Source organism: Sphaeramia orbicularis, chromosome 3 (assembly GCF_902148855.1).
Source record: "Sphaeramia orbicularis chromosome 3, fSphaOr1.1, whole genome shotgun sequence".
Classification (NCBI taxonomy): domain Eukaryota; kingdom Metazoa; phylum Chordata; class Actinopteri; order Kurtiformes; family Apogonidae; genus Sphaeramia; species Sphaeramia orbicularis.
Window position 1 is genome coordinate 11290787 of NC_043959.1, and position 25499 is coordinate 11316285.

The window sequence follows — 25499 nt, forward strand, 5'->3', positions numbered from 1 at the left end:
ATTACTTCATCTAAAGCACATAGCAATTATTTTACTCAGTATGAATTTTATTCTGCTGTAACCAGGCTGTCAACCCAAAATGTTCCCTCAATATCTTCAAATTCTGCATTTTTACAGTTAGTATGGTATTGATTATGCCAAAATTACAATATTGGTATGCTTTTCTCAGTGTCAGCCTTATATAATGGTTGAAATAGTATTTAGAAAATGGCTCTTGATGAGCAAGAACATTATAAGTAACAGGCATAATGTGTAAATGTTTATCTTTTTTAAATAATTGAGGGATTTCACCAGGTGTTGTCAGGACTTGGGCGTATCAGTGTGGGTTTTGTGGATCCCCCTGCAATACAAAGCAAAGTCAGCAGGATCGTGTAAGCAAAAACATTTGCAAAAAGCTGAGAAACACAATATGCTAAAGAAAGTGTTGTATGTAGAAAATGCCTTCAGTGTATTTTATTTTGCCCTTAAGCTTCATAAATAGGCCCTTTCCCAGCCGTAACACCAGGAACTTTTATTACCAGGAATTTATTTACCGGGGTAAAAGAATTCCTGGTAATCTGTGTGCTTTGCGTTTCCATCGCACCCCAAGTTCAGGATAATTTATTAAAATCAGGCTGACTAGGCGTGAGTCTTACATTTAGCTCCAGCAGCTTGTTGGCTAATTTTACATAAACTCGATCTTTTTGTGTCATCAATTCAAAGTCCCTCTGAATTTCCTCCTCCGCAAATATGCTCAAAAGAGCCTGGCCCTCGTTGTCCGTCCACTTGTCATAGCTTCTCTTTTGGTCCATTTTCCAAATTTTCAAAAGACAAAGATTGTTGAAATGAAATAAACTAATGTTTGCTGCCACATAGTGGCTTAATGGCAGGTGAACGGAATACGGAACGTTGTAAGTGTAGTCCATCAATCAGTGTTCTACAGCACACAGCCCCACCCTTCAAGAATTCTGGGTCATCTGAAATGTACTTCCTCCCTACCAGGAACTTCTTCGGGGAAAGTTTGGGGGCGAGGGAAAGATTTTTACCTGGGTAATTTAGATGGAAATGCACCAGGGTTTTTCAAAGTTCCAGGTAATGCTCAAAGTTTGTGCAAAAGTTGCTGCAGTGGAAAAGGGCCTAATGTAAGGAAGAGCCTGAAGTAAAGTATTCCCTGTGGAAAGACTCCACAGTACTACTGTACTAATAGTAAAGGCTCCTGTTGACTGACCTGTGCACATGTGTCTGTGTTCTGTCCCAGGGTCATCTGTCTGAGGGTCTGGTCACCAAGTGGTACCGCTCTCCTCGCCTTCTGCTCTCTCCCAACAACTACACCAAAGCCATCGACATGTGGGCCGCCGGCTGCATCTTTGCAGAGATGCTCACAGGGAAAACCTTATTTGCAGGTAAATGCAGCTGATTGTCTAATGTGCATTTTACTGCAGCTGCAGTATGTCAGACCTGGGTGGAGGTGGAGAAGCACCTCAGGTGATGTTAATGGGGCTGGAACATAGAGGGCGGAGGTGTAACGACACGGAGGGCAGGGCAGAGATGTAACAACACAGAGGGCAGAGGTGTAAGGACACGGGAGGTGGAGGTGTAAGGACACACATTCGGTCTGTAAACCTGTATGTATTTCAGCTCAGACACTGGGCTTTTATTAGACACTTTTCCACAGATCCAGGTCAAAGATCAGATGGTGATCCCACCTTTTTCCTCCATTGTCTGGTTTCCACAGACAAAGGAGCAGGTGAGACATGTGGACTTTTACAACAGAGGTGAGACAGGTGAACTGTTACAACAGAGGTGAGACAGGTGGACTTTTACAACAGGTGGACTGTTACAACAGAGGTGAAACAGGTGGACTTTTACAACAGAGGTGAGACAGGTGAACTGTTACAACAGAGGTGAGACAGGTAGACTTTTACAAGAGAGGTGAGACAGGTGGACTTTTACAACAGGTGGACTGTTATAACAGAGGTGAGACAGGTGGACTTTTACAACAGGTGGACTGTTACAACAGAGGTGAAACAGGTGGACTTTTACAACAGAGGTGAGACAGGTGAACTGTTACAACAGAGGTGAGACAGGTAGACTTTTACAAGAGAGGTGAGACAGGTGGACTTTTACAACAGGTGGACTGTTACAACAGAGGTGAGACAGGTGGACTTTTACAACTGAGGTGAGACAGGTGAACTGTTACAACAGAGGTGAGACAGGTGGACTTTTACAACAGAGGTGAGACAGGTGGACTTTACAACAGAGGTGAGACAGGTGGACTGTTACAACAGAGGTGAGACAGGTGGACTGTTACAACAGAGGTGAGACAGGTGGACTTTTACAACTGAGGTGAGACAGGTGGACTGTTACAACAGAGGTGAGACAGGTGAACTGTTACAACAGAGGTGAGACAGGTGGACTTTTACAACTGAGGTGAGACAGGTGAACGATTACACAGTGGACCTGCCTTCACCAATCAAAGGGGCCAGTGGACACAGTGGACAGTGGGACGTAGAACTGTGTCTGAAATACTCCGATCATATCGGTGTTGTTCACCTCTGCAGAGTCTGACACCGTTCCACAAATGTTCTCATGGATACAGTCCTAGAGTCCAGGAACCAACAGCTGGTGGATTTGGGTGTGTCCCCAGGTACCAACAGCTGGTGGATGTGGGCGTGTCCCCAGGTACCAACAGCTGGTGGATGTGGGCGTGTCCTCAGGTACCAACAGCTGGTGGATGTGGGCGTGTCCCCAGGTCCACATCTGTCTGGTGGATGTGGGCATGTCCCCAGGTCCACATCTGTCCATTTAATTTACCCAGATAACAGAACAGAAGAAAGGGGAAATATTCCAGAACAGAAGTGCTGTTGAATAGGGGCTAATGGACGTTGCAGATGTCCTCGTTTCTGGTAGAAGTCATTTATTGACGTTTGCAGGCGGTGGTTTGTTGAAAATGACCCTGATCTGAACTCTGTGGTCCTGATGGGCCTGCATAAACGGGTCCGGGTGCCTTTATGTAACTGTTGTACGGGTATGTGATGTGGGTGTTTCAGGGGCTCATGAACTGGAGCAGATGCAGCTGATCCTGGAGTCCATCCCCGTTCTGCGAGATGAGGACCGACAGGAACTCAACAGCGTCATCCCGGTCTTCATCCGCACAGACATGTCCAACCCTCACATGCCTCTGGCCAAGCTGCTGCCGGACGTCAGCTCACAGGGTGAGAGGTCAAAGTTCAGTCTGATCTGAGCGTCTACAGAGGGTGACCTGTCCATCTGGAAAACTTCTACAACAATGACCCTTTGGAACAGGAAAAGGCCAATTCTCAGTTAATTACCTCCTTAAACACAATGCAATGTTACACAAGTGACAAATAAATGTATACACAGACCCCTAAGGAATGGAAGGGACCAGAAACCCTAAGGAATGGAAGGGACCGGAAGCCCTAAGGAATGGGAGGGACTGGAAACCCTAAGGAATGGGAGGGACCAGAAACCCTAAGGAATGGGAGGGACTGGAAACCCTAAGGCTGGGTTAGGGTTAGTCCTAGATCTGGGAATAGAGTTAGTCCTAGGGCTGGGTTAGGGTCAGTCCTAGGGCTAGGTTAGGGTTAGTCCTAGGACTGGGTTAGGTTTAGTCCTAGACCTGGGCTCCTGCATGTGCTGTGTGTATGTGATGTTTCTCAGTCTTTGGTCCAATAGGACCTTGTCATTGGTCAGTGATCATTGGTCAGTGGTCACTGATCATTGGTCAGTAGTCATTCATCAGTGCAGATGTTTGTGTAACTGGTGTAAACCCAGTTTGAATGGTTCCTGACCCTAAACCTGTACTAACTCTGTTTGTTCATGGTGGTCAAACTTGTGTTCAAACAGATCTTTGGTGTTTCCCACCTTTTCATCTTCTGTTCTTCCTGGACCAGCTCTAGATTTCTTGGAGAAGATCCTGACCTTTAACCCCATGGACCGTCTGACAGCGGAGGAGGCCCTGGCCCACCCCTACATGTCCGACTACTCCTTCCCTTTGGATGAACCGGTGTCTCTGCACCCCTTCCACATCGAGGACGAGGTGGACGACATCCTCCTCATGGACCACAGCCACAGCCACACCTGGGACAAGTATGAGCACCAGGACATCTGGACTAGTCCAGGACGTCCGGACCAGTCCAGGACATCTGGACTGGTCTGGATGTCCTGGACTGGTCCAGGCCAAAGCTCAAACTGTTGTATTGGACTGACTGTATGTGTGGTGTGTTCAAGTACCTCTGTCGTCCTCAGGTTTCATGAGAGCCAGCTGTCTGAGGCCGACTGGCACCTGCACAGCACCCATGACCCAGATGAGGTCCAGGTGGACCCAAGGGCCCTGTCTGACGTAACGGATGAGGAGGTGGTCCAGGTACGTTTGGAAGTGGATCTGTAGGAAACATTCATAAAGGGGTTGTGAAACGGTCTTGGTCCTGTCTGTCCTCATCATTAACAAACCAGGTTATAAACCAGGTTATTTAGAACAAACCAGGTAATAAACCAGGTTATTTAGGACAAACCAGGTTATAAACCAGGTTATTTAGAATAAACTAGGTTATTTTAGCATAAACCAGGTTATAAACCAGGTTATTTTAGCATAAGCCAGGTTATAACCCAGGTTATTTAGTATAAACCAGGTTATAAACAAGGTTATTTTAGCATAAACCAGGTTACAAACCAGGTTATAAACCATCTTATTTTGTATAGCCTAGGTTATTTCATATAAACCAGGTTATAAACCAGGTTGTTTAGCATAAACCAGGTTATTAAAGTATGTCGTTAACATTGACCTCCTTTGGCTGTGGATTGACAACAGTAGTCATGTGACCATAAATGGTCGTGGTCACTTCCTCCTTTCTTCCGCATACATGTATGTACTTGTTGATAACAGCGGTTCTCATGTACAGTCGGTACAGATAGTCTTCAGAACCCTGGACATGTTCCACTCTTTGTTCTGTTGGATCTGTTTGTTCAAATCCTTTCAGTTCTGTTGTTCCTCATTAATGTTTACATATTTAGACACAACCAAACTGAACTGGACACATTTAGACACAATCAAACTGAGCTGGACACATTTAGACAGAACCAAACTGGACACATTTAGACAGAACCAAACTGAACTGGACACATTTATGCAGATTCATTCAAACAGACAAACGGAAGTGTCCATGTCCATCAGTCTGCAGAGCCTTTACTGGGACACTGGTCTACTGAACTCGGGTCGACTGGTTCTGATCCTCCTTCAGATGGTTCTCCAGCTGCATGTGAGTCCAGCTGTGTTGAATTAAACCAGTTGGACTGGATTATTAAAGGTCCACACCTTCTATAGAAGACCTTCCAGCTCACAGTGCATGTCAGAGCTAATGAGAACCAGGAGGTCCAAGAAACCGCCCCCAGAGCCCACAGACAGAACTGGTACAGAAGAAAGTCTGCTGCATTGAAGGTTCCTCAGAACTGTGGACAGGCCCAGATCTGGACAAGGTTACAGAAGAACGTCTGCTGTGAAGGTTCCTCAGAGCACAGTGGCCTCCAGAACCCTTCAATAGAAGAGGTTAGGACTATCAGAACTCTGCCTAGAGCTGGACATCCACCAAACTGAGCAATGGGAGGAGAGGAGCCTTGGTGAGAAAGGTCCAGAAGAACCAAAGATCACTGTGGCTGAGCTCCATAGATACAGTGGGAAGATGGGAGAATGTTCTAGAAAGTCCACCATCACTGCAGCCCCCCTTCCACCAAAAGGGGCTTTATGGCAGTGTGGTCCAACGGAAGCCTCTCCTCAGTGGAAGACCCATGAAAGCCCCCATAGAATAGGACCAAAACCACCTGAAGGACACCCAGACTATGAGGACTAAGGTTATGGGGCCATTATTGTAGCAATATTATTTGCAAATGCGTGTGGAGAGTTGAGTGTCCGTATTTCAAGGTCTGTGCGCAGTCGGATTTGCAAATGTGTAAATGAATCTGTAAATGCGTGATGAGATTTGTGTGTCTGTACAACAGTCTGCAAATGTGTAAAACAACTTTTGTGTGTGTAATCAGATTTGAAAAGTCAAAGTATTTTCACTACAAGACCCAGAAATACAGACAAATCATTGGTTACAAGTCAAGCGGCTTCTCGATTGGCTCTCTTTACACGTGAATTTTGCTACACTTCTGCTGTGACAGATCCACAAATGTGCAGCGGGATTTGTCTGTAAAACCAGGGTTTGCGTGCCTGGGCTCAGGCTCACAGGCTCCCTCATTCCGGCTGCGTTCGGCTTTGCTCGTTCTTGTACCTGACGTGAGTTTACGTGAGTTGTGCTTGCAAGGTTCACCAACTGCCACTAAAAATCGAAGAAGAAGAAGATTCACCTGGGCAAGGAAAGATGGCTGCAAACGACGAGACGGGTCAGACGTTTGGGGCTACGAATAATCCATGGGTATTCGTAGCCCCAAACGTCTGACCCGTCTCGTCGTTTGCAGCTCACGTAAACTCACGTCAGGTACGAGAACAAGCAAAGCCGAACGCAGCCGGAATGAGGGAGCCTGTGAGCCCCTGAGCCCAGGGCAGCCTGAGCCCAGGCACACAAACCCTGGTTTTACAGACAAATCCCGCTGCGCATTTGTGGATCTGTCACGGCAGAAGTGTAGCAAAATTCACGTGTGTAAAGAGAGCCAATCGAGAAGCCACTTGACTTGTAACCAATGATTTGTCTGTATTTCTGGGTCTTGTAGTGAAAATACTTTGACTTTTCAAATCTGATCACACACACAAGTTGTTTTACACATTTGCAGATTGTTGCACAAACACACAAATCTCATCACGCATCAACAGATTCATTTACACATTTGCAAATCCGACTGCGCACAGACGGATTGAAATGCGGACACACAACTCCGACTGTGCACAGACAGATTGAGATACGGACATAAAACTCTCCACACACACAGATTGAAATGCGGACACGCAAATCTCATCACGCATTTACAGATTCATTTACGCATTTGCAAATCCGACTGCGCACAGACAGATTGAAATATGGACACTCAACTCTCCACACGCATTTGCAAATAATATTGCTACAATAATGGCCCCATATAAGGTTCTCTGGTCTGATGAGACCCAGATGAACCTGTTGGGCCTTAATTCTCAGTGGTATGTGGAGACACCCAGGCCCTGCTCATCACCTGTTCAATCCAGTCCTACCAATGAAGCATGGGGGGACCTGAACATGGCCGTCCGCCAACGTCCACCATCCAACCAAACCTGAACATGGCCGTCCACCATCCAACCAGACCTGAACATGGCCGTCCACCAACTCACACCATCCAACTGGATACAACTACACCAGATCTGCAAGGACCAATGACACAGGATCCTAAACCCAGGGGTGACAGACTGGTTCCATCCTTCATAGTAAACTCCTGTCTGAATTATGTCCAAAGGGTGGATCTACTCAGTACTGACCAAAGGCTCTGCAGACTGATGGACATTTATGTTTGTCTGTTTGAACAAATCTACATAAATGTGTCCAGTTCAGTTTGGTTCTGTCTAAATGGGCTGAATGTGTGAACATTAATGAGGAACAACAGGAACTGAAGGATTTTAACAAACAGCTGCAACAGAACAGAGTGGAACATTTCAGGAGGTCTGTAGACTATCTGTAGACCTCCGTAGACTATCTGTAGACCTCTGTAGGCTTTCTGTAGACTACCTGTAGACCTCTGTAGACTGTACCGACTGTATTTGTGTGATGTGCATTTGATATTTAGCATCAGGTGATGTTTATGGAAACACCAAAAAGGTTCTTCATTTGGTTTTCCATAAATGGGTAATGTAAACATGTGTTCCTACAAATTCTGATGTAACTAACATGACTGATCAGCTGATGGCTGCATCCTCACAAATATTACAGACTAAATTATTGCTCTGTCATTCTTGACAGACGTCCCCTCCCAGCGTGTTCATCTCTGTATTTGTGATGGCACCAACATTCCCTAACCCTAACCCACACATTCGTGTTGTGGTTTCATGTACCTTCAGTTGTGAATGTTTGGCCAATGAGCTGCTTTTCCGTTGTAGACTATGATGTGCGTTTGTTTGCAGGTGGATCCTCGTAAATACACCGATGGGGACCGTGAGAAGTTCCTGGATGAGTCGTCCTTCGACTACTCTGCCCTGTTCCTGCCTGAACGCTCCTGGCAGGACGACCACCACGAAAACAAATACTGCGACCTGCAGTGTAGCCACACCTGTAACTACAAGGCCGTGTCTCCGTCCTACCTGGACAACCTGATCTGGAGGGACAGCGAGGTCAACCACTACTACGAACCCAAGCTGATCATCGACCTATCCAATTGGAAGGAGCAGCAGAGCAAGGACAAGGACCGCAAGGCCAAGAGCAAGTGTGAGAAGAATGGGTTGGTCAAGGCCCAGATCGCCCTGCAGGAGGCTGAGAAGATCCAGGGTCTGGTCCAGAAGGACAAAGAGCAGGAGAAACGCCAGACCCAGAACCAGCAGAACCAAGGCTTCGACTTCGACTCCTTCATCGCCAGCACCATCAAACTGAGCCTGCAGCCGGAACCGGGCCCAGAGATCAACCTGCTCAATGAGCTCAACTCCTCCGTGTCCCAGCTGGACGCACCTCGATCCGGATCCATGTCCAAGTCCATCAGTCAGGAGAAGGAGGAAAAGTGCCTGGTGAACCTGGCCCAGTTGGGTGGGGGCGACGCCGTCTGGCCCGGTCGCTGGGACAGCTTTGGCTCCGAGGACAGAGGCTCCTTGATCGACGTGGGCAAAGAGGACCAGGTCCAGAAGGACAGCGCCTACACCAGCTACCTGGACCACCTGTTCGGCCGCAAGGAGGAGGGGCTAGGAGAGACGGGGAGCAGCCCGGAGACGGAGTCAGCCGGCCTGGACGGGGAGCTGGACGAGGCCTTCGTCAGCAGGAACGCCCAGATCGTGCTGAACGTGCAGCTGGACTCTCTGGCTCTGCCCGGCTTCGACGGCACAGACGACCGGCCTCTCAAGTCCATCCAGGCGTCGCTCACACCCTGCACCGTCAAATGTTCCCCCCAGATTGCCCACAAAACCTACAGCAGCATCTTCAAGCACCTCAATTAACCCCCCCACGGGCAAAGGCCAGACGTTTAGGAGGAACACAGTATATAATCGTACTTGAATCATTTCATCCCTTTGTTGTGCTTTGTTTTCTGTTCTTCTCTGATAAAAGGAGGTGATTGATTAGGTTTGATGGTCCCTCTAAAGGAGGTGATTGATTACATTTGATGGTCCCTCTAAAGGAGGTGATTGATTAGGTTTGATGGTCCCTCTAAAGGAGGTGATTGATTAGGTCTGATGGTCCCTCTGGGCCTTCATGGGTTCCCGTCTACATCTGTGGGGCTGGGCAACGTGTTAAACCATCAGCCCAACTAGTCCACCTTCGTTTATCTTTAAATGCTGAATTTTTATTATGTGATAAGACAAAAGCTCGTCTGTCGTGTCTGAGTTCCATTTGTTCGTTTTATTCATTAAAGAAAATTCAATCTTATCCATTTTATTCAACAACAAACAGCCACTGATTCCAGAGTGAAAGTGTCTGAGTTCCTCTGAAAGGATCCAGTGGTTTTGTTGCCCAGCCCTATATTCAAGTACTGTAAACCAACACTGCAGAGGTACCCTCTGGATCCAGGGGGGGCACTGCGGAGGTACCCTCTGGATCCAGGGGGCGCTGCGGAGGTACCCTCTGGATCCGGGGGTGGGGGGGTGCTGCAATGCCATTGGACGAACCACCTTAGATACTAATATGGTTTCCACGGCTTCAAACCGGCTGAGTCCATTTGTGACTTTTTTTTTTATTTGGATAAAATTTTCCCCAAAGAAAGCTTCCTTCCCACCCATGTTCATCCTGTAAATGTGTCACATGATGCCAGCAGCAGCAGCCATTACGGTCGGTGTTAATGTAAATGTGTTATCTACCTCAAGGTAACAGCCGCGAGAGACACTCGAAGCCGCACTAGTGCTTTACACACATGACCATCCTCATCCAGGACATGAAGGGGTCGCAGACAGGACATCTGGGCTTTCAGTAATCATTATTTATTTCTAGAAGATTTGCAATATTTATTTGATCCAAATGTGTTCTTTCAATGTGATTATTGAAGACGTAGGAGTTGGACGGTTGGACGTCCATGTTCATGTGGGCGTCGAAGTGTTCTTTGGTTTTTATGGTAAACCTACAAATTCACCTGTTCTCAAACAAGTCCATGCTTTCTATTTTCCATCAATATAGTCCTTATGGATATTATTTTTGTTCAGTTTTTGTTAATTTAAAGGTGCATTCTGTCTTTAGTGGAAAAAAAACTACTAAAGAAGTCTTAATTTTTTAACCTAATGTAAAAAACCAGTGTGTGCATGGAGGACACAGGACGGTACATTCAGTCCAGTCAACGCTCAGTGTCATGTACGTCAGTTTTAATTGTATGTTTTTTGTTAAATTTTTATGTATTTTTTCCAGGCAAGCATGATGAATTAGGTTAAGGTGTAGCATGTAGAACACTTTTTTTTTGTAATCATTGGTTACCCTGTTCTACAAAATATCTCCAAATAAAATTACTGGCAAAGACTTTGTGTTGACTCTTGTTTTTCTGAAAAACACTTTAAAATTTAAGACAAATATTCAGAAATGTGGGTTTAAAGTAGCGCTGTCAAGCAATTAAAATATTTAATCCGATTAATCACAGGGTTGTTGTGGATTAATTTGGATTAATCATTAATTAATTTTTAATCTATATTCATCACATTTCATTTTGCATGAACAGACTCTGTCACATTTTGTTTGCTCATGCAAAACGAAATGTGATGAATTTAGATTAAAAATGAGTCTAGATCATCAGCCCTGCGATGAACCACGAACATGTCCAGGGTGAACCCCTGGGATAGGCTCTGCCCATAAAGTAGCTGGGATAGGTTCTGCCCTCATGACCCTAATGAGGATCAAGCGGGTTCAGAAAATAAATGAATTAGCAAAAAAACTCAAGGAACTATATCTGGACTTCAGGGGTTTATTCAACAGTTTAAACTGAACAACTGGAACCAACTGTTCCGTCTGGGGTCTTCTGTCCTTTATGGCTTTGTGTCCTTTCTGTCCCCACCTGTCCCACTCACAGACTTACTCAGAAATAGTTGAATGTTTGATTCCTAGAAGGATCTGTCTTCTGGTCAGTATATTGATTTTGTCCATCCTGTAGGACACACCAGGTCCAGGTGTTGTCTTTAAGGACACATGTCCATCCTGTAGGACACCTGTTGGTTGAATGTGTCCCACAGTGTCCTCTTCCTTTTTCAAACTGGACCAGTGTCAGTTCTGTCACATGTGGAAAAGCCTTGGTCCAATAAAGTCAACATTTGACCTGTGGTCTTTTCTGTCTCTGAAGGACAGACAGAGAAGATTTCACCCAAACTGGAGGAGGGGACTTTAACTCGTTGAGTGAACTGAGACTGACAGTCCCAAATTGCAATATTTTTTTTTTTTTTTTTTCTCAAATCAAGGTTTATTCAACTTCATAATATGATCAGTTTGTTTGTATGTTTTCATATTCAATCAGTCAAATACACCTGATTCACTTCTTCTGTTCATAGTTTGCATATTTTGGAATCAGCCTCTGTGTTTACAGTTGTACTTTTGTCCATAGGTGTGGATTTGTCCTCTACTGTCCTCTAGTGTCCTCAGTACCAAACCACAGTCCACTGTTGACTCATTTCTGTCACTAATAAAAGCTGACAATGAATGGGGAGACACTGATCAGTGGAAAGATCATTCCAAGGGAGAGCTCATGTGTGTAGGGAATGTCACTGTCTTTGGTGTGGAGTTAGGGGTGGAGGTAACTGATGTGACCTGCAGGGGGCGCTGGTGAGGGAAACTGCTGTGATCCGAAACCTGTGGCTTCGCAGCAGTAGGAGAGGAAGAGTCTGGTCCCACAGGTGTGGATGAAGAGTCTGGCCCCACAGGTGTGGATGAAGAGTCTGGCCCCACAGGTGTGGGTGTGGATGCTGGCATTGTGCTCAGGACAGCCTGGTCCAGAGGGGTGGACACCATCGGGCATGTGAAATGCGGGTCGGTTCCAGAACAAATTAAAACTGGTTAAAATTGAACCCGGTCGGGGCACAGGTGGACTGGAGCCACGTGTTCAGGCTGAGGGCAAAGGAGGGGAGGGGCCCCGAGATAAAAACAGCCTTCCTGCATTCCTTCAGTCCATCAAAAAATTTTTAAATGTAACTTTGTCATCTCGGATTGTTGGACAGATGTGTGGTTGAAGCCCACATGGATGATGATGCGGATGACAGCTGACAGCAGAGACACCATCAGCTGTGGCAGTTAGTGGAGGATGGAGGTGACAATGGAACCCGGGAAACACGTAGTTATGGTGTTAAAGAATGATGGAGTCCCCAAGGATAGCGGAGGTCGAGGAGACGAGGTTGAGGATGAGGGGGCACTGGACACTCCACAGGTGGACCCTGCAGGTGGACACTCCACAGGTGGACCCTGCAGGTGGACACTCCACAGGTGGACACTTCACAGGAGGACCACCGGAGTGATGGCGCACTGCCTCCTGCAGAGGCCGGCACCGGGCGGTGGAGCGGGGACCCGGGATCAGAGGTGTCACTGGAGGACCAGTCTGATGATTGCAGCCATGACGCCAGCAGGAGCTCACACACAGACTGAGCCAGGTGAGATGGGACACACAGCGGCCGTGGGGGGGAGTGTCCTCCACGGCAGTGGAATGACGCCCTGGGCAAGAATGGCCTTGAACCCCCCCCCCCAAAAAAAAAAACAAAACAAAAAAACAAAACAAAACACATCAAAGTTTAGCAAACTGTGATGTTTTATTATATATACAACAATACAACAACATACAATACAATTATATACAAGGACATCTAAAAATACAGAAAAACTAACAGGGTCTGTGTGGAAAAAAATAGTATAATTTAAAGTAATTAGAGAGTACCCTGACCAGAGACTCCTGTCATGTGATGTGAGTAAAGGGCTGCCATGGTTCCAGTGGGCCATTCCTGAACTTGTTAAATGAATGATCCATTTTAAAAACAAATTGCAACAGAAGAAAAAAAAAGGCTGATGTTCTTCTCTAAATATATCAACTTCTAAATATTTTTTTCTTCTAAACAATTACACACACACACACGCACATTTGCAAAAACTGACCCGAAGGATCCTCCTGCTGGAGAGAAGTAAAAGCAAACCAGTCTGCATCCTCAGTATCAGGCATTAGTGGAGACGCTGTCTCTGAGGACACAGATGGACACACTGTCTCTGAGGACACAGATGGACACACTGTCTCTGAGGACATGGATGGTGTCTGTCCCTCAGGTGTCCAGCTCATTCCAGAGGCCTGTGTATCAGAGGGGGTAGATGGAGGCTCATCCTGACCAGTGGGATGATCCAGAATATTTTAGAAGTGCCCCTGGAACGGCATCAAACGGCAGTAAATATAACTGTGAATCTGATCTAAAACATCCATGAATTGTACATTTAAATAAACAAACCATTGTATACTATTACTGTCTGTCCTTACACACTATTAATCTAACTCTCAGGAACAGGACACACTTTCAGTGATGACCTGTTCAGATATAGAATACCTTTATCACAAAATAGAGTTTTAGCAATTAACAAATGTTCATCTTTGAAACTACTGCATTGTAAATTTCGTTAGCTAATTACAGAACTTGACCCGATGAGGTTAACCCAAATGATCGATAGAAATAATAATTGAACTTGTAGCACTAACAGTCTTATTGCACCACACATTATGGTGAAATTTTCTATCATGTTTGTTGGTTCAGTTCAGCCCAAATATAGTTGTAGTAGAGCAGACTAAGCATCATAGATAAAGCTAACAAATGTAAGAATTAGAACCTGCCTGATTAACCTTAGCCCTGTTTTCAGAACATGTACAGTAATATGGAGAGAACATCTGCATACCTTTATCTACTGCCCATTTCTCCCCTTCTTCTTTTTCTAAATTGGACACCTGTCAGACCCACAGCTGAACTGTCCCAACCCCCTCCCCCTCCCCCTCCCCCTCCCCCTTTTGTTGGCTGGGATGGATTGGCTGTCTCCAGGTAATGCGGATGAAGCCATAAAGGTCACAGCCAGAACCCAGACAACAGTGTGCAGGAAACATCCAGTGGTCCACAGGTAAGTCAGCAGGTGCAGGTGCAGGTGCAGGTGCAGGTGTAGGTGCAGGTAGCTTAGCTGCTAGGCTAACAACAGCTCAGTCCACTGAAACCAAAGCCACTGGATGCCCCTTTATAGTTCAGAGGGGGCTTCGGACAGGTGCCCACACAGCCACCAGGGTTTAGTCCGTACAGTGGTGGACTAACCCTAATCCTGCCCACAGGGCCAGGATCCAGTAGAAAACAGCCAGTAGATTCCTTAATGTCAGCCTCACCTTAATGGCGGTTGGGTTTGTTGGCACGGTATGGCTAAACACAGTCAAATACCAACAATCCGAGGATCAGGATTAAGAGCCCAGGCTAAAAAGAATCCATTTAAAAACTGAGACTGAGTTAAAAAAACATTAAAAGGTGAAAGTGAGTAGTTTCAAAGGCTCTGTTTCTGGCAGTAGATAAGTCGGTGATCTGGCAGATGTCACGCATGCACTAGGGTTAGAGTTAGGGTTAGAGTTAGAGGTAGTTAGGGTTAGAGGTAGGGTTAGTTAAGGTTAGAGTTAGGGCTACTTAGGAGTAGGGTTAGGGACATTTCTTAGGTCATAAAACTGTTTTCTTTACAGGGTTAGGGTTAACACCCCCCCCCCCCCCACTCACATGCTGTCTGTTTTCCATGTCCTTCCATTGGTTTATATTCCAGTGAGACAGACAGGTGATCTTCCACATGTTTTAAATAACTCTGACGTCCACAGGGTGGACTGTCCTGCTGTGTTTGATTCTGTGATTGACAGAAGGACAGACTGTCCACTCACAGCCTCTGGACATGAGGACACAGACTGACAGAAGGACAGACTGTCCACTCACAGCCTCTGGACATGAGGACACAGACTGACAGAAGGACAGACTGTCCACTCACAGCCTCTGGACATGAGGACACAGACTGACAGAAGGACAGACTGTCCACTCACAGCCTCTGGACATGTTCTCACTATGTCAGTCCTCCACTGATCTGTTTATTCAAACACAACTGGGGTTCCCATGGCAACATCTACCAGACTGACAGCAACGGAGCTGTCCATGGTCAGCATGTGTTCAACCTCCTGCACTGAGCAAGGTTTGAACTTTAATCTTTACTTTAACCTTTACCTTAACCCTAGTCCTAACTTAAACCTTTACCTTAACCCTAACCCTAACTTAAACTTTAACCTTAACCTTAACCCTAACCTTAGCCTTAACCTTAACCCTAACCTTAACTCTAACCTTAATCTTAACCATAACCTTAACCCTAACCTTAACTCTAACCTTAACCCTAACCTTAACTCTAACCTTAACCCTAACCCTAACCTTTACCTTAACTATAACCTTAACCCTAACCTTAACCTTAACCTTAACTCTAACCTTAACCCTAACCCTAACCTTAACCTTAACCCTACTGTTAACTGTGTTTTAAACAGAGGTGGAAAAAGTACTGAAATATTGTAATCAAATAAATGTTTACGTTGCTTAAATTGTACTCAAGTAAAAGTAAAAGTACCCATCAAAAAATCTACTTAAGTAAAACTAAAAAAGTACTTAATTTAAAATTTACTTTGAGTAAAAGTTACTTAGTTACTTTCAATTACTTGATGTAAAAGAAGGATTAGCCTTAAATCCACTCCAGCACTAGTTGTTTAGTCCACATCATTAGGGTAAGGGTTAGGGTCATTAAGGTTAGGGTCATTAGGGTTAGGATTAGGGTTATTAGGTTTAGGGTCAGTAGGGTTAGGGTTAGAGTCATTAGGGTTAGGGTTATTAGGTTTAGGGTCCTAAGGGTTAGGGTTAGGGTCATTAGGGTTAGGGTCATAAGGGTTAGGGTAGGGTCATTAGGGTTAGGGTCATTAAGGTTAGGGTCATTAGGGTTAGTGTTAGGGTCATTAGGGTTAGGGTCAGTAGGGTTAGGGTTAGGGTCATTAAGGTTAGGGTCATTAGGGTTAGGGTCATTACAGTTAGGGTCATTAGGATTACGGTCATTAGGGTTAGGGTCATAAGGGTAAGGGTTAGGGTCATTAGGGTTAGGATTAGGGTCATCAGGGTTAGGGTCATTAGGGTTACGGTCAGTAGGGTTAGGGTCAGTAGGGTTAAGGTAAAGGTGGTTAGGGTTAGGGTCATTAGGGTTAGGGTCGTTAGGTTTAGGGTTAGGGTCATTAGGGTTAGGGGCATTAGGGTTAGGGTCGTTATGGTTAGGGTTAGGATTATAAGGGTTAGGGTTAGGGTCATTAAGGTTAGGGTTATTAGGGTTAGGGTCATTAGAGTTAGGGTTAGGGTCATTAAGTTTAGGGTTAGGGTTATTAGGTTTAGGGTCATTAGGGTTAGGGTTAGGGTCATAAGGGTTGGGGTCATTAGGGTTAGGTTTAGGGTCATTAGATTTAGGGTCATTAGGGTTAGGGTTAGGTCATTAGGGTTAGGGTCATTAGGGTTAGGGTCATTAGGGTCAGGTCATTAGGGTTAGGGCCATTAGGGTTAGGGTCATTAGGGTTAGGGTCATTAGGGTCAGGTCATTAGGGTTAGGGCCATTAGGGTTAGGGTCATTAGGTTTAGGGTCATTAGGGTTAGGGCCATTAGAGTTAGGGTCATTAGGGTTAGGGTCATTAGGGTAAGGGTCATTAGGGTTAGGGTCATAAGGGTTAGGGTTATGTTTTAGGGTTAGGGTAAGGGTTAGGGTCATTAGGACCTTTCAGACGGTATCATGTCCAGACTTTGGTCACACCACTCTGTCAAACAGTTTCAACTACACGTGGCACACGATGGGAATTCTATGATCCATTTGTTTCTTTACTAACAAACGTTAGCTCTACTGTGAATAAAGCCACTAAAGCAGACTGAGTAAACCGCACATATGAATGTGGAAACAAAGTCAAAGTGTCCAGGACACTTAGTAGGAGGAGCTAGTCTACCATACAGGAAGTAGTAGAAGGAGCTAGTCTACCATACAGGAAGTAGTAGAAGTAGCTAGTCTACCATACAGGAAGTAGTAGGAGGCGTTAGTCTACCATACAGGAAGTAGTAGAAGTAGCTAGTCTACCATACAGGAAGTAGTAGGAGGAGTTAGTCTACCATACAGGAAGTAGTAGGAGGAGCTAGTCTACCATACAGGAAGTAGGAGGAGGAGTTAGTCTACCATACAGGAAGTAGGAGGAGGAGCTAGTCCATGCAGCAGCAGAAGTTCACAGGACCAGATTTATTGAATTCACATGATTAAATCTACAAATAAACATGTCTACATATGAACACTTAAAATCAGATCAATTATCTAAGCCTTCTAAATCTCAGTTTGTTTTATTTTGGTCTGAACCAGATCATTTTCATCCCACTGGAACTGGAGCTAAACTGATGCACTGCTTTGATTTGTGACCATCCTCTGACTAAACACACCCATAAACCACAGGCTGCTTCACTTCAAACACTAGTGATCAGTACGGCTGGCTCTACATGTTGGGGGGGGGGGGGGGGGGGGGGGGGGCATTGTGTGAGTACATACACACCATACGACCATACAAAGTGAAAGTGAAACTTAAGACACTTTACTCATTCCTCTACGCCTCTTACTGTTGTGCAGCTCTTTCCTTTTCTGTACCTTCTTAACTGAGGAGGCGGGACATTTGTTTAAGGGGGCGGGACATTTGTTTAAGGGTGGGAATTCCATGCCTGTGCAGTTTCCTTTCAGTACAGGCCGCGTGTTTTTTCCTGCATTTCATTTTTTACTCAGTAACAAAGGGTTTTTCCAATGTAGCAAAGTAAAATAGTTGGGTCAAAATGTACTGTAGTAAAAGTAAAATTACCTATTTCCAAAACTACTTAGAAAATTGCTAATTACTCACAAAAACTACTCAATTACGGTAACGTGAGTAAATGCAATTTGTTACTTTCAACCTCTGCTTTTAAACCTAATCCTAACGTTAAGGGTATTTTAACCCTAACCTTAAGGGTGTTTTAACCCTAAACTTAAGGGTGTTTTAACCCTAACCTTAAGGATGTTTTAACCCTAACTTAAAGGGTGTTTTAACCCTAACCTTGAGGGTGTTTTAATCACAAATACATGCACTAATAAGTTAACAGGTTAGGGTATAGGTTAACAGGTATAGGTTAACAGGTATAGGTAGGTTAACAGGTATAGGTAGGTTAACAGGTATAGGTAGGTTAACAGGTATAGGTTAACGGGTATAGGTTAACAGGTATAGGTAGGTTAACAGGTATAGGTTAATGGGTATAGGTTAACAGGTATAGGTAGGTTAACAGGTATAGGTAGGTTAACGGGTATAGGTTAACAGGTATAGGTAAGGTTAACAGGTATAGGTTAACGGGTATAGGTTAACAAGGATAGGTTAACGGGTATAGGTTAATGGGTATGGGTTAACAGGTATAGGTTAACGGGTATAGGTTAACAGGTATAGGTTAACAAGTATAGGTTAACGGGTATAGGTTAACGGGTATAGTTTAACAGGTATAGGTAGGTTAACAGGTATAGGTTAACGGGTTTAGGTTAACAGGTATAGGTAGGTCAACAGGTATAGGTTAATGGGTATAGGTTAATGGGTATGGGTTAACAGGTATAGGTTAACGGGTATAGGTTAACAGGTAGGTTAACAGGTATAGGTTAACGGGTATAGGTTAACAGGTATAGGTAGGATAACAGGTATAGGTTAACGGGTATAGGTTAACAGGTATAGGTAGGTTAACAGGTATAGGTTAACGGGTATAGGTAGGTTAACAGGTATAGGTTAACGGGTATAGGTTAACAAGGATAGGTTAACGGGTATAGGTTAATGGGTATGGGTTAACGGGTATAGGTTAACAGGTATAGGTAGGATAACAGGTATAGGTTAACGGGTATAGGTTAACAGGTATAGGTAGGTTAACAGGTATAGGTTAACAGGTATAGGTTAACAAGGATAGGTTAACGGGTATAGGTTAATGGGTATGGGTTAACGGGTATAGGTTAACTGGTATAGGTTAACATGTATAGGTTAATGGGTATAGGTCAGGGATTAAAGTTCTCCGTCACCACGACGGATTTCCGTCAAATGGAAAAATTGAGGGGGGAAAAAAGTCATATTGAAGTAACTTCCCCAGTCCAGACCCAGTCCAGTCGGCACCGCGATCCTGTCCTGGGTCTGCTGTCCTGAATCTGCACATGTTTAACACAGGCAGGCCACGCACAGGGGGCTGATAGGTTTAACAGTGATGATAATAAGATGACTTCTTTATTTTTATGTCGGGAGGAGAGATTGATGACTATTTCTCTTTGGAAGGAAACGCTGCTCATTCTGTGCCTCAGAAACACATGGACAAGTTCAGTTTTACCGAAGTTCAGCCTCCAGACGCTAACTTTAGTTTAGTGCTAACAAGTAGCTTTTATTATGAAAGAACCACAGCGAAAAGGGAAGAAGACAGAACTGATCTACATGTACCTTCATGTTTGGGTTCATAGCTGATCTCCTCCAGCCGGTATATGACTAGTGTGTGTGTTTGTGTAAATGTGCCCTTCCCGTGCGTGCGGCTGTGCGCGCCGCGGCCTTACGCGGTTGACGTAATTTCTTCCAATCAAAAACATGATATTGGCGGGAGGGGGAGGGTGGGGTTGTGGACGCAGGTTTGACGACGTACAGATTATTTTGGCTAGCATATACGACATCATGGACACGTTTGTAGAGGAAGGTGCTGAAGTGGTAACTATTGAGAGATGCATGAAAAATAGATGGTGTGAAGTCTGCCACCAGACGTTAGTCTGGTTTTCATGTTTGTCTGTCACTTCCTGTTTTATTTTGTTAATTTTTCCTCATGTGTCGTGTCTGTTGTCTTTACTTCCCTTCCTTGATCGTGTTCACCTTTTCCCTGATTACCTGACTCCGCCCTGATGTGTGCCACCTGTGTCTTGTTGTCTTCCCTCCCTTCTGTGTATTTAAGTCCTGTCCTTTCCCCTGGTCAGACGCCGGTTTGTAATCTCTCGCAGTTTACTTACCAGCGTTTTGATCTTGTCTGTTCGTTTGCCTTCCTGTTCTTCGACCCGTTTTGTCATCCTGTTTTGCCTGATTTTGCCTGCTCCCTGTCGGTTTTGTCTGCCTCCTTCTGCCTTCCTGGTTTTTGACGTCTTCACCTGGTTTTTTGGTACGTGAGCTTGTCTTACCCTTATGTCCTGTTGCCTGACTGTTTGTTCTCCCGTGCATGACCTGTTTCCGTCCCTGACCTCCCTCTGCTTTTCCCTAGTCGGGGTGCCGACTCAAAACCCGGAGTCAAACCATGGGTTTGTGTCCATAGACCGGAGGACGAATCCCTCGAGGACTTCCTTGGCCGCTGTCCTCAAGATCCTGTTCATTATCGTAATCTATCTATCTCTACTACCTGTACAAAATAAAGTCTGTAAACTTTTACATCCGCCTCCTAGTTCTGCATTTGGGTTCTGGGTCCGTACTATCAGCATCACAGATGGAGGTGGGCATGGCTTGATGAGAAGGGAGATGATGGAACTGCAATTAGATCATGGTGCAGAAAAATGAAGCAGCCTGGTGCGTGCATGTGCGTAGTTTGCCCCCAGATGTTGGTGCTACCCCTGGTGTCTGGGGGAGGCGTGTCTCATGGACACCAGTGGGACTATCAGGCTCCTCCCTCCGCAGATCCGCTGTTCTCGGTGCTTGGTACCCGCGACGGGCATGTTCCTCCCCCGGCTTTGGCACACACCGAAGCGGCACACCTGGACACACCCTCTGAGCGAATCAGAGGAAAGAGCAGCAGCCCGGTGAGGAGCCAGCTGTTCATCCACGCAGGTGTCATAGCTTCGGTTGAATCCGGGGGGAGTCACCCTGTCCACCTGCCCACACCTGTCCACGGCTGCAGGCTTGGCTGCACCTCAACACCGCGGCCGATGTTTATCCGGTCACCGAACCAGATCATGGCGTTGATGGGTTCGAATGGCTTTAGGGGCATGGTGGAGCCAAACACAGACCAGCCGGTCCGTTTGTCCCACATGCTGCGGGTTTCCTGATGGTGGAAGCGGTGCAACCCCACCGGCAGGAAGAGGCCCAAATACGCACTCATATGCGGGGTCACTGTTGGTCCGGTTCCGGTCGAAGCGTTTTCCCTGGAGGTTGGTCTGGTCCACGGTCATCTGGACTATGTCGTCAGTGAGACAGAAATTGAAAACCTCCTGATCCGGGCCACGGTATAAGTTGGATCAGGCTCAGAGCACCCCGGTGTCCATGAGAAAACAGCGGAGAGGCGCACGGCACCTGCCCGCTCCTGGACACCCCTCCCCTCGCGTGAACCCCCTCCGTGCTGAAATCTGGTTCCATCGTGTCAGGTAGGGGATGCAAAGTCCGAAATGCCCATGTGTTCTAAACTGGTCCTCTTCAGACCCACCTGCAGCCGCAGGTTTGTAAACACAGTCACATTTTGCTTTTGTTCATGTGTTTTTGAAGTGCTGCTGAATGTCCGCTGGTGTTCCACCTCAGTGCTGTGGAATACTAGTGTGTATGGGGCTGTCTGCACATGTGTGCACTGTGTTGTTCATAAGAATAAACTAGAACAGGGATTTGGATCTTTTATAAAAAATCTACACATGAAATGGAGTGACTGAACAACAGTGCACTTTGAAGGCTTCATGCGCTTTTTGTGCAAAAGTCCAAAAAGTCTTATAATGTACACACCACGCATGTGCGCGCACGCGCACATTCACATGCACACACATGCACATGAACTCACCCCCCCACACACATAAAAACACCCTCTCAGAGCCTGAGTGAAGAGGGGAACAGGGAACAATAGACTGCCATCTAATGGGAAAAAAACATGTAATTTCTTCCTCTTCCAAATATGGTAAAAGTGACGTCACAGGGTAAAAACATGGTTAATAAATTAATTTCAACCCTCACCTCTCAAATGAAGCCCAGATATCAGTAAAAGCATGATTTATGCCTTAATGGCTTACGGATCAAAAACAGTGGTTATAATGGAAGAAATAGTGCGTTTTTGGCACACTTCCGAGACAGATGCTAGTCTTGTAATTTTCTTTTGTTTACAGTGTGCAAATTTTAGTTGGTGGCCAGAATTTTAAAGATCATGCAAAAATGAACAACTTTTGAATTCTAACCTTATTTAAATTGTGAAAAATAATATGAAGTTTTTTAACACGAAGTGCAAAGTGTGCCTAAAAGGCGCACCCGGATACCGGAGGGTTAAATAAAAAGTTTTTCACTCATTTTTTGCAGTAAGGTTTTCTTCTAGTTATTTTCACTTGCTTCAAAGGATTTCATACCCTTTAAAATTAACCAGAGAGCACCAAAATTGACCTGAAGCTTTAAAAATTTTCTGGGGGAGGACCCCCAGACCCCCACCAATACCACTCCTGACATTTTTTCTATCCATGTTACTAATCTTCTACACCTGTACACTCTCCCATTCAGTGTGTTTTACAGTATTGCCAAATTTGACTATATAAACTTGTACGCTATAGTAGTATTGTATTGCATCATTTTTAATAGTGGCCAATGATTTTGACCAGAAGAACATTTTCAGTCAGATGAAAAATTTTTGCTTTAATCCCTGGTATAGGCTAATGGGTATAGATTAATGGGTATGGGTTAACAGGTATAGGTTAACGGGAAATAGGTTAATGGGTATAAGTTAACAGGTATGGGTGAACAGGTATAGGTTAACGGGTATAGGTTTACAGGTATTGGTTAACAGGTTAAGGTTAACAGGTATATGTAGGTTAATAGGTATAGGTTAACGGGTATAGGTTAATGGGTATAAGTTAACAGGTATGGGTTAACAGGTATAGGTTAACAGGTATAGGTTAATGGGTATAGGTTAATGGGTGTAGATTAACAGGTATAGGTTAATGGGTGTAGGTTAACAGGTATGGGTTAACAGTTATAGGTTAACGGGTATAGGTTAAGGGGTATAGATTAACAGGTATAGGTTAATGGGTGTAGGTTAACAGGTATAGGTTAACAGGTATAGGTTAACGGGTATAGGGTAACGGGTATGGGTTAGCAGGTATAGGTTAATGGGTATAGGTTAATGGGTATGGGTTAACAGGTATAGGTTAATGAGTATAGGTTAACGGGTATATGTAAGTTAACAGTTATAGGTTAACTGGTATAGGTTAACAGGTATAGGTTAACGGGTGTAGGTTAACGGGTATAGGTTAACGGGTATAGGTTAATGGGTATGGGTTAACAAGTATAGGTTAATGGGTATAAGTTGGTTAACAGGTATAGGTTAACGGGTATAGGTTAACAGGTATACGTAAGTTAACAGGTATAGGTTAACGGGTATAGGTTAATGGGTATGGGTGAACAGGTATAGGTTAACGGGTATAGGTTAACAGGTATAGGTAGGTTAATGGGTATAGGTTAATAGGTATAGGTTAACAGGTATAGGTTAATGGGTATAGGTTAATGGGTATGGGTTAACAGGTATAACTTAACGGGTATAGGTTAACAGGTATAGGTAGGTTAACAGGTATAACTTAACGGGTATAGGTTAATGGGTATAAGTTTACGGGTATGGGTTAACAGGTATAGGTTAACAGGTATAGGTTAACAGGTATGGGTTAACAGGTATAGGTTAACGGGTATAGATAGGTTAACAGGTATAGGTTAACAGGTATACGTAGGTTAATAGGTATAGGTTAATGGGTATAGATTAACGGGTATAGGTTAACAGGTATACGTAAATTAACAGGTATAGGTTAACGGGTACAGATTAACGGGTATAGGTTAACAGGTATTCGTAAGTTAACAGGTATAGGTTAATGGATATGGGTTAATGGGTATAGGTTAACGGGTATAGGTTAACAGGTATAGGTTAATGGGTATAGGTTAACAGGTATAGGTTAATGGGTATAGGTTAACAGGTATGGGTTAACAGGTATAGGTTAAGGGGTATAGGTTAACAGGTATGGGTTAACAGGTATAGGTTAACGGATATGGGTTAACAGGTATGGGTTAACAGGTATAGGTTAACAGGTATAGGCTAACAGGTATAGGTTAATGGGTATAGGTTAACGGGTATAGGTTAACAGGTAGAGGTTAACAGGTATAGGCTAACAGGTATAGGTTAATGGGTATAAGTTAACGGGTATAGGTTAACGGGTATAGGTTAACAGGTATAGGTTAATGGGTATATGTTAACAGGTATAGGTTAACGGCTATAGGTTAAAGGGTATAGCTTAGTGGGTATAGCTTAACGGGTATATGTTAACGGGTGTAGGCTAACAGGTATAGGTTAAGCAGGTATAGGTTAACGGGTATAGGTTAACGGGTATAGGTTAACGGGTGTAGGTTAACGGGTATAGGTTAACAGGTATAGGTTAACGGGTATAGGTTAACGGGTATAGGTTAACGGGTGTAGGTTAACGGGTATAGGTTAACAGGTATAGGTTAACGGGTATAGGTTTATCTCTATTTGTCGCCCTGTGATGAACTGGAGACTCATCCAGGGTGAACCCCACCTTCACTCAAAGGTAGGTGGGATAAGCTCTGCCCCTGTGACCCTCTGGAGTATAAAGCAGTTCCATAGATGGATGGATGAATGAATGAATGAATGTCTGTTCACAGTTGTATCTGCTCTTACCCTAACCAGGCCCAAACAGAGTCCATGTTGTAGAAGACTTTGGATATTCAGTGTCCCACTAATAATGATTTCACGTCATTGATGATGGTGATGATGATGATGGTGGTGGCTTGATGATGAGGGCGCTTCCATGTGTTGAACCCAACACACACATGCAGGAGGTCCACTCTGTTATAGCCTGGGGGAGGACAGCGCTACGCTAACGCCACCTGGTACCCGAGGTTCACGCTGAGCCACAGTCGACTCCACACCTGGGACACAGTTCTGCGGATCCCTGACCGACACCACCCTGTCCCCATCAGCCCCCATGTGGACCCATCAGCCCCCATGTGGACCCATCTGGACCTGAACCTGCCCCAGCACACAACAGACCACCAGCCAGTCAGTGTTAGCATAAAGGATCCACACTAATACACTGTTATATATGAGCAGTGATTCAAGTTTAAGACCAGGAGAGTAAGGGATAAGAAAGAGAGAGAGCGGAGAGAGAGAGGGAGAGAGAGAGAGAGAGAGAGAGAGGGAGGGAGGAGAGGAGAGAGAGGGAGAGAGAGAGAGGGGAGAGAGGGAGAGGAGAGAGACAGGGAGAGAGAGAGAGGAGAGAGAGGGAGAGAGAGAGAGGGGAGAGAGGGAGAGGAGAGAGAGAGAGGGAGAAAGGGGGGGAGAGAGAGAGAGGAGGGAGAGAGAGAAAGAAAGGGAGGGGGGGGGAGAGAGAGGAGAGAGA

General features: G+C 45.1%; 1 protein-coding gene and 2 long non-coding RNA genes across 6 annotated transcripts in view; 2 read left to right on the forward strand and 1 right to left on the reverse strand.

Annotated features, from left to right (window-relative positions):
- Positions 1-10599, forward strand: part of mapk6 (mitogen-activated protein kinase 6) — a 23990-nt gene extending 13391 nt beyond the window's left edge. For 3 of the 4 annotated variants that reach the window (XM_030130904.1, XM_030130905.1, XM_030130903.1), the window contains 5 exons: positions 1238-1382; positions 3030-3194; positions 3894-4107; positions 4165-4366; positions 8081-10599. In XM_030130904.1, the coding sequence (XP_029986764.1) occupies positions 1238-1382; positions 3030-3194; positions 3894-4107; positions 4165-4366; positions 8081-9097 (1743 nt within the window). In that variant the 3' untranslated portion in view covers positions 9098-10599. The remainder of the gene's footprint in view (positions 1-1237; positions 1383-3029; positions 3195-3893; positions 4108-4164; positions 4367-8080) is intronic. The other variant, XM_030130906.1, reaches the window with a different exon arrangement.
- On the reverse strand, positions 733-22095 carry LOC115417025 (uncharacterized). The gene is made up of 3 exons (XR_003935076.1): positions 21727-22095; positions 14269-14270; positions 733-743 (listed from the first exon to the last, which is right to left on the reverse strand). It is a non-coding gene; the product is annotated as an uncharacterized LOC115417025 (long non-coding RNA).
- LOC115417022 (uncharacterized) lies at positions 4397-8047 on the forward strand. Its single transcript, XR_003935073.1, has 3 exons — positions 4397-4643; positions 4707-5847; positions 7077-8047. It is a non-coding gene; the product is annotated as an uncharacterized LOC115417022 (long non-coding RNA).
- Positions 22096-25499: the final 3404 nt, after the last annotated feature.